This window comes from Lathyrus oleraceus, chromosome 1 (assembly GCF_024323335.1).
Source record: "Lathyrus oleraceus cultivar Zhongwan6 chromosome 1, CAAS_Psat_ZW6_1.0, whole genome shotgun sequence".
NCBI classification, from domain to species: domain Eukaryota; kingdom Viridiplantae; phylum Streptophyta; class Magnoliopsida; order Fabales; family Fabaceae; genus Lathyrus; species Lathyrus oleraceus.
In genome coordinates this window covers 370,962,941-370,978,500 of record NC_066579.1, presented here as the reverse complement: position 1 = coordinate 370,978,500, position 15,560 = coordinate 370,962,941, and the positions used below count along the sequence as shown (strand labels likewise).

General features: G+C 33.7%; 2 protein-coding genes across 2 annotated transcripts; one reads left to right on the top strand and one right to left on the bottom strand.

The window, feature by feature from the left end:
• Nucleotides 1–4,913: 4,913 nt before the first annotated feature.
• LOC127107480 (uncharacterized) lies at nucleotides 4,914–5,978 on the top strand. Its single transcript, XM_051044767.1, has 3 exons — nucleotides 4,914–5,213; nucleotides 5,304–5,655; nucleotides 5,767–5,978. Exons 1-3 carry the CDS (start codon nucleotides 4,914–4,916, stop codon nucleotides 5,976–5,978), a joined length of 864 nt encoding a protein of 287 aa, XP_050900724.1.
• Nucleotides 5,979–8,139: 2,161 nt separating this feature from the next.
• Nucleotides 8,140–12,111, bottom strand: LOC127107470 (uncharacterized). The gene is made up of 13 exons (XM_051044757.1): nucleotides 11,938–12,111; nucleotides 10,908–11,544; nucleotides 10,700–10,816; nucleotides 10,259–10,564; nucleotides 9,907–10,164; nucleotides 9,746–9,817; nucleotides 9,418–9,665; nucleotides 9,138–9,326; nucleotides 8,937–9,047; nucleotides 8,771–8,852; nucleotides 8,587–8,682; nucleotides 8,388–8,487; nucleotides 8,140–8,294 (listed from the first exon to the last, which is right to left on the bottom strand). The coding sequence occupies exons 2-12, from the start codon at nucleotides 11,535–11,537 to the stop codon at nucleotides 8,389–8,391; spliced, it is 2,208 nt and encodes a 735-aa protein (XP_050900714.1). The 5' UTR covers nucleotides 11,538–11,544; nucleotides 11,938–12,111; the 3' UTR covers nucleotides 8,140–8,294; nucleotide 8,388.
• Between the last annotated feature and the right edge of the window lie 3,449 nt (nucleotides 12,112–15,560).

The following is a 15,560-nucleotide window of genomic DNA, read 5'->3' as shown; positions in this document are numbered from 1 at the left end:
ATATTTTGGTGTTGAAAATTTGATTGAGAATGAAAGAATTCTTTTCAAGGGTTTTAAAATGGTTACTTGTTTTAGCATGAAGAAGAAGATCATTCAAGGTGGTGTTTTATCAACTTTTCCGCTAGGCATTTCCGGATACGCATCTCTGGAAATATCACCGACTTGTTACTTAAAACATTTGTGTGAATAACAAACCCCATAAATGAGTTCAGAGGGTATTTCGAAGATGCATCTCTGGATACACTAAAACAGTATACAGAGATGCATCTCTAAACTATATATATATTTTTTAAAATTGGGGTGAAACTCAGAAAAGAGAAGATTGACGTGATTTTGGGTGCGTCCAGAGATGCATCTTTGGATATTTGAAGGGCAATTTCGAATTTTCAAGGGTGTAATATACACATATATGAGTGAAAAAGCCTTCCCCTTAAGTTAGTTATAACCTAATGTATTTTATGTTTCTTTTATTTCTATTTGTTTTTAGATAATTTTAATTAGTCAAATTGATGAGTTTATTTGGGTCAGCCTCTTAGAGAAAAATTCTCCAACAAACATGTCCATTGGGCTTATATTAACCTAATAACCCTTATTGTAACTTTCAACTTTTCATAAAAAAAATTTCCATTTTCTTTTATTTTTTGAATTTAGTTTGATCTCTAATATGTAGAAGCAAGTGCTTCCCTGTCGATTGTCCACATGGTATTAGTAACAAGAGAGGGTTAAGTTAAAACTGTACCTCAAAGCTTACCCCTCCCTTAAACAATACTAATTTTCATTTTTGGTCTCGTTCCATTCATGTAGTGGGACATTTAATGGGGATGGTAGTGTTGGTTGGGTGATAAGGGTTAGGGATAAATGTCGGAAGGGGAGTGAAAGCACATTCATATGAGTAATCATCGTTATAGATGACAACGAGTATTCATGAGGGACATGCACTAATTATTGGGTCATTATGAGGAGAATCCACATTGGTTCAAGAGCAACACACAAGTGAGAGAGACACCCCATATTCATCCAAAATCTTAAGGTGATAGGTATATCGTTCCTCTCACTTATAAAGTGCTCAACCTCCATTTTTCTAAGAAATGTGGGACTTCCAACTCACACTTGTACATAACAATATCCCCCCTTAAGTGTGAGTCCATCCAATATGCTCTTCCTCAAGCAGAAACTCTTTCATCCATATACACTTGTACCACCGTTGCGGACACTATAACAGAACACGCTGCCTGACCATCACAACGAAGGAGAAGAGCGATCCAAAACGCAACGGAATTTAAAAAAAATTCTTCTTTAGTGATCCTTATGAATGAGCATGATCAGTGATAGAACCGTTACCTCTTGTGGCGATTGAAACCTTTGATGCAGATCTATGGAGCGATCACGAACGTTGAATGGTGACAATGCCTCTACTCAGTCCACACGAACGGATTCCTTCAATCTCAGTATTAGCTGTTACGAATGAAGGCTTTGAGAGAGAGAGAGAGAGAGAGAGAGAGAGAGAGAGAGAGAGAGAGAGAGAGACGAAATTGCAACGGCACAAATGCTTCTGCACAAGGGTTTTATTTATAAAACCACTTATGTGGGCTGCAAGCTAAAAAGCCCACTTAAGTGTATGTGACCCATATCTAATAATATGCCAAAAAGCACTTAAGCGCGTGGTACCTTACCATATTTTGCATTCTACTTAAGTACACCGTACCTTATGATGTTCTACAATTCACTTAAGTGCACCGTACCTTACGGTGTTCTTTAGTTACTCTATCTCTCATCAATCTGTCCTTTTGTGTGTGACCCTGTAGGTTTTCGCGGCATTGACAATTATATTAAATCACGTATTTAACATAATAAACAATGAGCGATATCTAACAACATATCACTGCTACCCAAGACACGAAAATATCATATGATCTGACAAATCCTTTTGTGATAATACTTATGTCTACAATTACCCTTTTGCCCTTATGTCTATATTGAACACAAAGCATATACCGTGTCATCCTTGTCCAGTTCAATATTGAGCTCGTAAACATTTATCTTGTTACGCAGGATAGACAAATTCCATCTAGGTCACTCATGTCCCTCATCATGCTTCGTGGAGTACCCATCAACTGTCTTTATGGTCATCCAGTTACGGATAAAGTTTGATCAACAATAAGACACTCGACTCTACATCTAGGGTCCATAGTGGTTTCAGGTCGAAGGGCGGTATACACCATTATCACCATGAGAATAACTTATGACACTTTGCATAACATTCTATATAGTATTCTCATAGCGGGTCGATCCAGTATAAATATTACTCTTAATATTCATACCTATGTTTAAGACTTGATAACTCCTTATCCATGATCCATGAGATGTGATCATCAGTCTATATACATAATAGTCTTAATGCTTTAATGTTATCCCACTTCACACTAAAGCTCGACTACAGATACTTTAAGAATAATGTCCTTATGTTTAATGGGATCTCATGATTAAGTCACACTTGATACATTAAACGGACTAGCTATTCTAGGGACTTTATTAAACAAATATAATAAAGAAAAATCCTTTTATTATTAATAAATAATTCGATACAAGTCATAAAAGTATTGGCCTCTAGGGCTTACACCAACGTACATTGTTAGGAAGTCTTTCGATACAATGAGACGATCACTTAATTGAACTATCGACTCTCATAACACTGTTGGGTCATCACGAGGAGCATCCACATTGGGTTAAAAGCAACACACAAGTGAGAGAGAAACCATATATTCACCAAAAACCTTAAGGTGAAAAATGTATGGGTGTTCTCACTTATAAAATGTTCAACCTCCACTTTTCCAAGCAATGTGGGACTTCCAACCCAAGAGGAAGCTCTTTTATCCATATACACTTGTACCTTCGTTGCATCACTACAACATAACACTCCACCTGACAACCACAATGTAAGGAAGACTTTCGATACAAGGAGTCATTCCCTTAATTGAACCATCGATTCTAATACCACTTTTGGGTCATCATGAGGAGCATACACATTGGGGCAAGAGCAACACACAAGTGAGAGAGACACCCTATATTCACCAAAAATCTTAAGGTGTTAAGTAAATAAGTTATCTTTATCAATATTTCACCCTTTCATAGGCAATGTGGGGTTTTAAACACTCACACTTGCACCCAATATTCTCTCCCGTAAGTGTGAGTCCCCCATATCCTATAAAAGGACCCAACACCGAATCTAGCTCCTGCTTTCCCCACAAAGCTGAACTAGACTCTGATACCACTGTTGGGGAGTTCGGGAGAGTCAGGAGCATCAATGAGAATAATGCTCCAAGATCAAAAGAGAGGGAAGCGCCACATCTCAACCTAAAAACCTTAAGACAATAAGTCTATGAGTCCTCTCACTTGTAAAGTGCTTAACCTCCACTTTCCTAAGCAATGTGGAACTTCCAACTCACACTTGTACACAACACTAATTACCTGTTACCCGTCCCGTTTAGTAAATATAATACTTGTACCCACCTCATATCCGTACGAGTATTCGTCAGACGGGTATTCATGAATTTTGAAATATCCACGAGTATTTAAGAATATCCATTAATATTATTATTTAAATGTTTTTTTAAATGAATAAATGAGATTTTTTTTTATTTCTTTTAAAGCTTCAAATTTAACACATAAAAACAATAACAAAAATAAATCACTTTTTTTTAATTTCTTCTTTTATCAAATAATTATACTAGATTCAACAAAATAATAATAATTTCATATTTAATATAATAATAATAATAATAGGAATACTAATAATAATAATAATAATAATAATAATAATAATAATAGTAGTAGTAGTTTTATATTTAACATAATAATAATAATAATAATAATAATAATTTTAAATTAAAATAGTTAATATTTAAGTAATTTTGCTAATTATTAATGGATAGAGATACCTGCGGGTACTGGTACAATCGAATTCGTATCCGTGCCCATAAGAAATCGGATAATTAAATATCCATTTATTTTATCCGTGGATATTCATTAATCTATCCAACACATGCCCGTGACGCACTTTACTTGGAAGTATCCACATGTACGAGTTTTTTTGTCATCCATAGTTATCATGAGGCTTATAAATAGATATGAGAATACTATTCTTTTGAGATTGGTTAAGAATGTAGGAAAAATGTTCTAAAAAATTGTATCTCTAGATATGAAAATAATTATACTATTAGTATCATACAATTTATGTCTTTAACACCATGCTTAGTAAAAGTTAAATACATTTACGTGACTTCGGATCAAGTTTTGTTCTATTGTGCTTAGAACTACAAACAAAAACAAGACAACCAAAGGTTTTCATGCTAAAGTAATCCAGAACAACATCAAATAACAAAGTAAAAAGGCATTTAAAATGTAATAGTCTAGTTCATAAGCGATTAAGTGTTGAAGTGTATTCCAAATTCATTTTAAGTTGCATTTAGATTTAATTTGAGTTTCATTTAGTTATTCTTGTGGTATAAATACTAAACTCAAGTTTCTGTTTGTAGCATAATTCATTGTAACCGTTTTTAGTTTGAAAGAAAAAGTTAGTTAGAAATATCTCTTTCTCTCTCTTTCGTCATCTTCATCTTCTTTATTATTGTGCACCAGAAATTGGTATCTAGATCTCCGGTTCCGATTCAGGAACAGGAAACACGAGTGTACGTGAGACGTGTGTGATTGATCATGTTCATTCAATTCACTGTGGATTAAAGATCTAAATCGAAACAGAATCATATTTCTTAATTATGTGGGATTGAGAAACACGAATGTTGGTGAGGTCTGAGTGAATTTGCACAAGAACGAAGATGAATGGAGAAAACGGTAGCTTGAACACAAAGCTTCCAATATTTGATGGAAAGAATTGGAATCGATGGATGATTTAAATGCGTGTGTTGTTTGGCGCTCAAGATGTTCTTGATCTCACCAATGAAGGTTACACGACAATTGCAGCAGACGCAACTGAAGCGCATAGAAACATGCATAGAAAAATGAGGAAGAAGGATCATAAGACATTGTTTTATATCCATCAGTGTGTGGATATAAATGTGTTTGAGAAGACTGCTGATTCAACGACGGCGAAGGCTGTGTGGGACACACTGGTATGGTGCTACGACATTGATGCATTAGTGAAGAAGGTAAAGCTTCAGTCTTTACGTAAGCAGTATGAGAATCTCAATATGAAGGTACCAGATTATATCTCCAGAGTCATTTTGATCACAAATGAGATGAAATATTGTGGAAAAACTCTCTCTGATTAAGTAATTATTGAAAAGATACTGAGATCACTTACTCCTCCATTTGATTACATTGTTGTAGAAATTAAACACTCTAAGGACCTCATCACCATGAGAATTAAAGAGTTGCAGAGTAATCTAGAGGCACAAGAGTTGCATCTGACTGAGAGAAACTCTGAAAGAGAGGTAAAACAGGCTCTGAAAGCATCTTTTGGTAAGAAGAATCAAAAGCAGTGTTGGCCAGAGGCCAAGAAGAGACAACGTGGTGGTTATCAGAAGTTAGAAGCCTCCAACTCTGATAAGAAGAAACATCATAAGGAAAGTGAGAGGTTTGACAAGAAAAAGGTTAAATGCTATTATTGTAAGAAGTTTGACCACTTTGCTGTTGACTGTTGGTCAAACAAGGAAAGGAAGTCAGAATAAACAAACATAACGAGAAGAGATTCTGATGATGAATCTGTGCTATTGATGGCTTCTCAATCTGATGGTGGATATTTCGTAGACTGGTATATGAACACTAGCTGCTCAAATCACCTAACTGGAAAAAAACAATGGCCAATTGATTTTGACTATAGGAGGAGGACAAAGATAATATGTGCTGATGATAAGTACCTTAACATTGAAGGAATAAGAAATGTCAAAGTCAGAGTGAAGAATGGAAAAATTGTTCTGATCAAGGATGTTTGGTATGTTCCTGACATAAGAGAAATCTGATGAATGTATGTTAGGTCATTGAGAAAGGTTTCTTAGTTAAAATAAAGGATAATCTCTTAAAGTTGTATGATTCTGTTCAAAAATTGATTATGTAATATGAACATAGAATCAACAAAACATTCAAAGTGAATGTGGAAACAACTAACCAAACATCCTTAGTTAGAACATGGTGTACATTATAAAAATGAATTACAGAAGTTGTATGGCCGTAAAGCGAAGCATGTGTCAATTACTGTACATGATTTGTAGTCACCGCCACCTTCATCACCGTTCAGAAAGTAGAAGAGAATCGTAGTTAGGACAAATGCATGTTGTAAAAGAATCTTAATTATTGATATATGGTAAGTACACTCTTTTGGCGATACATATATATTAAACAGATATTAATTCATGGTTGTATATGCATTATGTCTCTGCACGTGAGCGTAAGACTATTCAAGAATGATATGAAAAGTATATATATGTATGTATAGGTTTTGTGCTGTTCTCAGTACATGTAATGTAATAATGTTCCTGTTAGCTCACACCAAGAAGAAGAAAGTGGAATGCAGCCAAGGGTGATTTGCCGGCAGATTATATGCTTCGTTAGGATATATGGTACATGTTGGCAAATTTCTCCTGGCTGTACTTCGTTTTATTCTTTTCTGTGTGATGATCTATGTGAACTCTGATATACAGTTAGAATTCTATTATGTGTGATGGTCTAGGTGAAGTTGTGAACTCTGATATACAGTTACGTTATCCTAATTATATAAAAAGGATGTATTATGTTTATTTTTATAAAACTATAGATATAGATATATGGCTTGTTTTTATAGTTAAAATTTTTTTTTAAAATTTTTTGTTATAAAAATGTTTTTCAAAATATTATAAATTTTTTAAATTTATTTTTTCAAAATCGAAAGATTAATTTGTACATTCTATAACATAAATATAGATTATCGAAAATCAAAACATATTCGAAATTGTAATTTTTTTAAAAATTTGTTTTTAAAAAATATTTTTATGAAAAATTATTTAAAATAGTTTTAAAATTTAGTGATTTTTTGAAATTTTGATATAAAAAGTTCAATAAAACGATAAAATACCTAAAATAACATTTTAAGAATAACTATTAAAATCAAATTTTCATTTAAAATTATTATGAAAAATTTCTTTGTAATTTTTTTAAACAAAAATATGTTTTACTATAAAAATAATTAAAAAAAAAACTAAAACAAACGGGTCCATAAACTTTCGTGGTTTAGTAAGAAATACTTTAATTGTTCACGTTTTGATGGTAAGTCTGGAATAGTCTTAGTACGTACGGTGATTTTGACAACAAATACAATTAAGAGATTTAGAAAATTAATGTTTGAACAAGTTTGATTCTGCAACTATCCTTGAGTTTGGATGATAACAAACACTATGCCAAACAAGGGATTAGACAGCGCTTTTTTTGACATTAGACAGCGCTTAAAAGCGCTGGCTATACTGGCGCTGGTATAGGTCTTAGACAGCGCTTAATTTACTAAAAAAGCGCTGGCATAGGGGGGGTTTAGACAGCGCTTTTTCAGTAAAAGCGCTGTCTAAAACCCCCCTATGCCAGCGCTTTTTTAGTTAATTTCATGTTGAAATTAACTAAAAAAGCGCTGGCATAGGGGGGGTTTAGACAGCGCTTTTACTGAAAAAGCGCTGTCTAAACCCCCCTATGCCAGCGCTTTTATTAAAAAAGCGCTGGCATAGGTGGTTAATTCAACAAAATATAGTGTAAAAAAGCGCTGGCATAGGGTGGGCTATACCAGCGCTTTTACAGAAAAAGCGCTGGTATAGCCCACCCTATGCCAGCGCTTTTTTACACTATATTTTGTTGAATTAACCACCTATGCCAGCGCTTTTTTGATAAAAGCGCTGTCTAAGGTCAAAATTAAAATGCCTTTACCAGCGCTTTTTGCCTAAAAGCCCTGTCTAAGACTCCAAATTTTGGAGGATCTTTTTATACGTTTTCACCACATTATTTAGCACCTGTAAATTGCAAATTTCAGCAGATTTTCATAAATTGGAGCTTGAATCCAATCTATATGCACCTTATAGTTCAACACATTGTAGTTCTATCTTCTGAATATGCACATATACTTGAAAATCTATATGCATTATAAACACATTATAGTTCAACACAATATACTTCTAATTTCAGCAGTTTTTTGAGTATTTATATATATACTTGAAAATGTTTGCCTTTACAAAAAATCTACACATTTCTAATAACCTCCAAAAATGCTAATCAAAATGTATTTCAACACATTCTAGTTCTATCTTCTAAATATGCTATATAACCTGAAACAACACCAAATAAAGATTGTAGTAAGCAAATGGAATTCACTCAAAGTTATTCAGATCACATTCAAAATTAAAGTAAGAGTTCAATACCTCACAAAACCTGTAGCTCGATAATGAATTGACACAATTCCTCTTTAATTTCATCCAACTGATCTTTTGAGTAATAAGCACATCTATATTCATCAAAGTACTACATAATAATATAACATAGTATGATTTAGTTAAATCTATTTAATTATGAGAAATATGTGTTAAATATGAAAATAACTCATAAGTTAGAAATCCATACATCAGATGGAATATCTGTTCGATCCATAAGAAGAGTTTCTTTCATAAACCTCAACGTGTAATATCCACAATCTATATTATTACGCTGTCGAGGACACTACACATGGAAAAACAATATGGATAAATATCCTAAGTTTTATCATGTGTCATCACTAATATAATCAAAATTGTGATAATTAATATACCTCCACTCTATTCCATGTAATGTTATTGGCTTTTCTCTTTGGTACTTGAATTTTTCTTTGTGCTCGAACAGTTTGTATAATGCTATAATGAAATATAAACGAATATTTAGAACAATTCACATAAATAAATAAGTATACACACGAATATTGGGTTATTTGCACTTACGTGTCAACTATCGTCTTCATAGCAGGGTATGTTGTCCAATCATTGTGTAAAGAATCCAAATAATACACAATTTCTTTAAAAGGATTTATCGCGACCAACAACCAATGTCCACTGTAATAAAACAAATGTTAGATGGAAACTTTCTACACGACGTCAAAATATGAAAAATTATAACAGATGAATTTAGATTGAAGAACTAACCCGTCGCCGGTATTAAACGGTAAAAAGAACAACTTTTCTCTATCTGTGTCGGCCATAAAGCGCTCGACTACATACGTCCTGACTTCATCTGGTTTTCTTATCATTTCGGTTAAGTTCGTTTTCATGGGATTTAAGAATGAGAATCTTTGCTCCAACCCACGCGGACCCATCAATTTGTCATATAAATACCTTATATAAAAACATCATTAACATTTAGACTATTCATATGAAACGAGTAAATAACTTGTTCAAGAATTTAAACAAAGTAGATCGGATATACCTCATGTATGTGTTGATAACACCAACGCTTAATTGCGTATGATACAAAATTTGATCAAAATCCTCTTTACCCAATGGCTCGGCATACTCAAAACCAAAAATAGCTCCATCCATAGGTATTAAACGAACACATCCATCCGAAATATCTGTCGTTTCTAAATATGTATGGAGGCACGCTCTATACTTGGAAGGATTTTTCTTTTTAGCCCCGGTCCTCTTGGAAATTTCAGTCTTCTTAGCAACAGGAATCTAAATATCATATAATTAGTAAGGTGAAGTGTAAGATGACGAATTAACAGGAATCTAAATAGCATATAATTGTGATGTACCTCTTTTTGCGATGCAACTGACTCGATTTCCCGCGCAATCCCCTTATCTTTTGCTTTGGATTTTGTGGGAGTCTAATTAACATTAACATGTAAAAAATGTGTACGTAAAATGCGCGTAAAAAATTTGAATACCTAAAGGTTCATAATGGTTTTAAGCATACCTCATATCCTACGATAATGAGGTCTGTCGGCCATGCAACAAATGAACCTATGGCATCTCCCAATAAAGTTGCATCCGAAACATCGTCAGGATGTGGTAATAACGCATCCTTCTCCAAAGCAATATCAACCGAGACTTTCAAAGATCCAGTAGGGAGCGGTTTAGTGTGAAGTAATTCACCCAAATTGTTATGAACTTTCCCCTTGCCAACCATCCGATAAGTCGGTCTCGCTAAGTAGAGGTGACAAGGTGAAATGCCCTAAAACCAATAATAAATATGACATTTTTAATGTGTATATATGACAATTAAATAAATTAAGCTAATTTAATTTCATAATAAGATATATAATTACCTCTGGAATAGTCGGTTGAAAATTACAATTGATACTATCTTTGTCACTAGTATCTTTAAAACCCGCTGCTCGATCTCTTTCTCTTTCCTTTCTTAATTCAAGAACTTCAGCTTTTAATGCTTCCAAAGTTTGCTGCAGTTCTTTATTGCTAGGAGTCTTTTGTTTTTTAATATTCAAGGATTTTTGAGTGATCCCAAATCCCTTGCCCCTCACCCGACCAGAATACTCAGGAACATCTAATGCTCGACTCAGTATGCTCCTGCAATCAGTGTCTTCATATGGAACTATAGATTGAGATAGAGTCTCCTGAAAATCATATGAACATACACACAATAGTAATGTTATTGTCTTAAGTAAGTGTCAAAGTCAAAGTGTTCGAAATTGGACGATTCAAAAGTGTCAAAGTCAAAGTGTTATTGTCTTAAATAATGCTATACTTACACATTTCTCAAATATTTGTTGAACGTCTTCTTTAATCTTTCCATCCTTACCGACACGGGCTTCCTTCCACAAAACATGTGCCGGAAGAGATGTTTCAGAACTATTCTCCTTTGTTAACTACACATTAAGCATAATATGATCAAATATAACTCATGACAAAATATGATCAAATATAACAAGTATATCAATGCAATTTATAGATACTTACTATAGACTGCTCTAAAGCGTCCATATCCAACACGCCCTTTTCAATAAAGCACAACATTTTTTTTGCCTCATAGGTTCGATTAGGAAGAACATTATCATCCGGTAGCATTTCTCTCATAAGGGCCAACAACTCTGTGAAACTTTTATCCGACCATCCATTGCCCGCCTTTAAGTTGTACAACTTTAATACCGCAGAAAGTCTTGAGAATTTAGTGCAACCTTTGTACAACGGTTTCTCTGCATCGCTTACCATCCTCTCAAACATTTCAGGACAATCATGAAGATCTTCATCCAGTGCTTCTACAATCTCTTCAACTCGATCACAATCGTATGTTTCCGTGTCTTTGTCGTATGAAGCATAGGTCGTATTACTTTTCTCCCTCTGTTCAACATTCTCGTTAATTTTCTCACCATGAAATATCCAACACGTATAACTTCGATCAATTCCACGCATCAGTAAATGCGATTTCAATCCATCTGCGTCAACCCGACCCATATAACAACAACCCAAGCAAGGACATTTCATTCGACTGGGGTCTTTGACATGTTCAACAGCAAACTTAACGAATTCCAATACCCCATTCTCGTACTCTTTCGACAATCGATCGGCAGACATCCATTTTTTATCCATGGTTTTCCTAAATTATTCACGCAACTATTTCAAAACAACATAAAAGAAGAATTTCCTAAGATAAACACTTTCGCGTCACAAAAAGAAGATTATTACAAACTAATAAATTATATATATATATATATATATATATATATATATATATATATATATATATATATATATATATATCTATTCTTCTACTAACTATGAAGTGAAGTAACTATAACTATGTTGTAGTTATGCTATTAAAATCATGACAATTTGGATATTTATTATGATTGAATGTCAAATGATTGGAAATAATTTAGAGGACTAACACCCTATATGAATAAACAACTTATTTCCGCGTTTATCATATAATTGCTTATATTATAAGTCATTTCTATGAAAAAAAGAAGAAGAGGCAATAAGTTACTACCTTTTAATTGTGGATGTCAACAAAGCTTGTTAGCAATAGTCCTCAATTGAGTCCTAAGGAAATGAACACCCTATAAAATAAACAACAGCTTATTAGACATTAAACAGATCAAGCAATGTATCAATCAGTCAGTAAAGTAATCAACTAAAGTACAAGCAATTCAAGTAGGGTAATATGTCAATCCAAAACTAGTTCAACATTGTCAAAAACCAATTTAATACCAATCCAACTTAGCAAAATATTTTCCAAACCAGTCCAACACATTCAAGCAAATAACAAGTGTAGTTCAAATGTGCAATATAGTTCAGCAGTCCAACATAATTCAAGTTTAATCAGTTCAGTTTCATGGCATCAGAAAAAAAACAATTCAACAAGGTAAAATCACAAGCCAAGTCAATGCAGTTCCATTCAATTAACTTTGACTCACATCATTCCCATTCTAACAAGCTAGCCTTTCTTTAACTGTCTAACAGCTGACCTGCATTTTCTAAACTTGCATTTCAGTTTTTCATTCTAACACTAACCACACTAATTAACTATTTCATTAACACTAACACCATCTCCCTTTAACAGTTCTATCTAATCCTATCCAACTTACACGCCAATGCTAACAATCACATTTAACACTTGCTACAATTCATCATCAGTATAATAGAAACCTAATGGAAGCAAACACAAACCATCTCCCTTTGACATGGTGATTAATATCAAAAATATATACATTTGTTAACATACCACAAAAGAATCAACTGCCCTAACACACAAAAGAGTCAACTGCCCTAACACAAGAGAATCAACTGCCCTAACACATGAACCACAAAAGAATCAACCCAGAAGCAAACCTTTATCACTAATAAACTGCCCTAAATAAAGAAAGATGAAACGAACAGAAAATGCACTTACAAAAATGTAAACGGTGATGAACGAAGTGAGTGATGAACGCAGGAATCAAGAATGGAGGTTTTGGGAGAAGCAGTGATGATGAACGCAACGAGTATGAACGCAGTGAGAAGAAGGTTGTGGGAGCGAGGGAAACAAAATGGGTCTTAACGTACTGAATGAATTCATATATTATAATTTACTAAAAAAAAATTTGGTAAATAAGGCCTTAGACAGCACTTTTATGAAAAGCGCTGGCTAAGCTCACAAATTAAAATGGCCTTAGACAGCGCTTTGAAGGAAAGCGCTGGCACAGGAGGGGTCAATAGCAGCGCTTCTAAAAGCGCTGTATAAGGTAGGCCTTATACAGCGCTTTTTTTAAAAATTTAAAAGGCCTTAGACAGCGCTTTTGGGAGAAGCGCTGTATAAGGTGACCTTGTCAAAAGCGCTGTATAAGGTAGGCCTTATACAGCGCTTTTGTTGTGATTAATTTAAATAATTTTAAGGCCTTATACAGCGCTTTTGGGAGAAGCGCTGTATAAGGTGGACCTTCTCAAAAGCGCTGTCTAAGGTAGGCCATTTAGCAGCGCTTTTAAAAAGCGCTGTCTAAGACCATCCATTTAGCAGCGCTTTAAGCCATCTACGTATTCAGTTTCCTTATTTTTATTTTTTTTAACGTGTAGCAGCGCTTTTGGAGAAAAGCGCTGTCTAAGGAGCGCTGCCAAAAACCTGTTTTGGTGTAGTGAAAACATAATATGTATAGAGAACAATTTTGTACTCTAATTATTTTGTTAAATACACATATCAAAGAGAACCAATTTTGACTCTAAAGAAGTCAACTCTGAACGAATCAGACTCTGAACTGTAGTTGCACTCTGAACCAAAGAAAGAAACGAATGTGTGTTTTAAATGAAAATCAAGCATCTAGATTACCAAGTCAACACTTCTGCAAGAAACTATCCAGAATGACTCTGATAAAGAATCTGATAATTCAAACCTCTAAAGTCTCATGACTATGAACTCTATAAACTCTGAAGTCTCATTTTCACCAAATTCTAAATACAGGCTCTGAACTCTATTCAAGCTTCATCAACTTAAATACGAAGCCTCTGACTAGAAGCTAATGAGAGAAAGAAGAATACATAGCAAGAGTACAATCAGTACAAAATATGCACTACTACAAAATAGATCTTTCATAACACTCAGTTTACAACGGTCTTTCTGTTAACTGTGGTAATAGTTCTTTTTTGGGGCATTTTCCCCTCCTTATTTACTAAAGGACATTTCACAACTATCATAAGCACCAACCGCAGTGAAATATACCTGGAGTGAAATGATTTGAATCTCAGCAGTAACAATTTTTCATTTATCGTGACATAATGGGCTTGACATTGTCATTTCATCATGGTTCGTATTGTCAACCGTGGTGAAAGGTGTTACTTATTTATATATAAACAAAATTATCTCTAGCTTCAATACTTTACAACTGTCTCTCTCAAAACAAAACTCTAACATATCTTTCACTCGTCTCTCTCAAAACAAAAGTCTAACATCTCTTTCACTCGTCTCTCTCAAAACAAAATCATAACATCTCTTTCACTCGTCTCTCTCAAAACAAAACCCTAACATCTTTGTCACTCGTCTCTCTCATTTGGAAACCCAAAACTTATGCAGCCAACTGATCTTCTTTGAAGGATACCTTTGTTGCATTAAGTTTTAAAAAATGGCTACTTTAAAGGATCGTCTTCACTATAGTTTATGTTTCAAAATCTGTTTATGTATTATTATTTATATTTCAATAACTTGTTCCATAATCTTTGAACTTTCTCCTTGTTTTGACTTGTAGATAGGGATGCTTGTTTAAATAACGAGGAAGAAGCTAAAGTGTACGTTACAATTATGGGACTTTCATTGTGGATGTCATTATGGGACATGTACATTTATGAAACATTATATGAGTTAATATGTTTGTTGTATCATGTATGTTGTTTATGGTTTGTTGTTGATGAATGTTGTTGTTAATGTTTGTTTAAAAGATGAGTTTATTATATCTTATGTGGTTTGAGTGTTTTTCCAATCCATTACCGAATATATAAAGTTTCATATTGTATTAGAAAATTATAACATGATAAATAAAGTTATATTAGAACACAAACACATGTTCAATTCTAGACAAGAATTCTTCATTCCGTTAGCTACATATTATTCTTTACTCGTTAGAACTTTTTTAATGATTGTAGTTCTTCAACCTCCCGTTTCTCCACCTCTAATTTTGTTTGCAAAGTAAATAATATTTTGCAAAATAAACTAGAGGTGAAGGAATGGGCGGTTTAAGAACTATGATCATTAAACAAAGCTCTAACTGTTAAAGAGTAAAATATGGATAAGGATTTGAAGAACTATTGTCTAGCATTGAACGTGAACTTGTTCTTCTAATATAACTTAATTTGTAATATTATAATATTCTAGATAAGATTAAAATATTATTTTTAATGAGCATTATCGAAAGAATTATTTCGTTTAATTTATAATAAACTTAGGTGTATATATCACAACAGTTGTTTATACCAATCGTTGTTAAATACTATGCATTAAAGAATATCACAACAGTTGTTTAAAGTAGCCGTTGTGGTAGGTAGCACGCTACATAACTTATAATCACGGTCATACGACCGTGGTGGAAAACATCATACATACAATCACACCTTACCTACAACGGTTGGTCTGACATGGTGGTATCCTTT

Excerpts from the sequence above, each read along its gene's own strand:
- LOC127107480 (XM_051044767.1), top strand. The coding sequence starts at position 4,914 with ATGCGTGTGTTGTTTGGCGCTCAAGATGTTCTTGATCTCACCAATGAA. Across the intron at positions 5,214-5,303 it reads ATGAGAATCTCAATATGAAG|ATACTGAGATCACTTACTCC; the intron begins GTACCAGATTAT and ends ATTATTGAAAAG. Across the intron at positions 5,656-5,766 it reads TGACCACTTTGCTGTTGACT|ACTGGTATATGAACACTAGC; the intron begins GTTGGTCAAACA and ends GATATTTCGTAG.
- LOC127107470 (XM_051044757.1), bottom strand. The coding sequence starts at position 11,537 with ATGGATAAAAAATGGATGTCTGCCGATCGATTGTCGAAAGAGTACGAG. Across the intron at positions 10,165-10,258 it reads TTCAACCGACTATTCCAGAG|GGCATTTCACCTTGTCACCT; the intron begins GTAATTATATAT and ends TATTGGTTTTAG. Across the intron at positions 9,818-9,906 it reads TCATTATCGTAGGATATGAG|ACTCCCACAAAATCCAAAGC; the intron begins GTATGCTTAAAA and ends AATGTTAATTAG.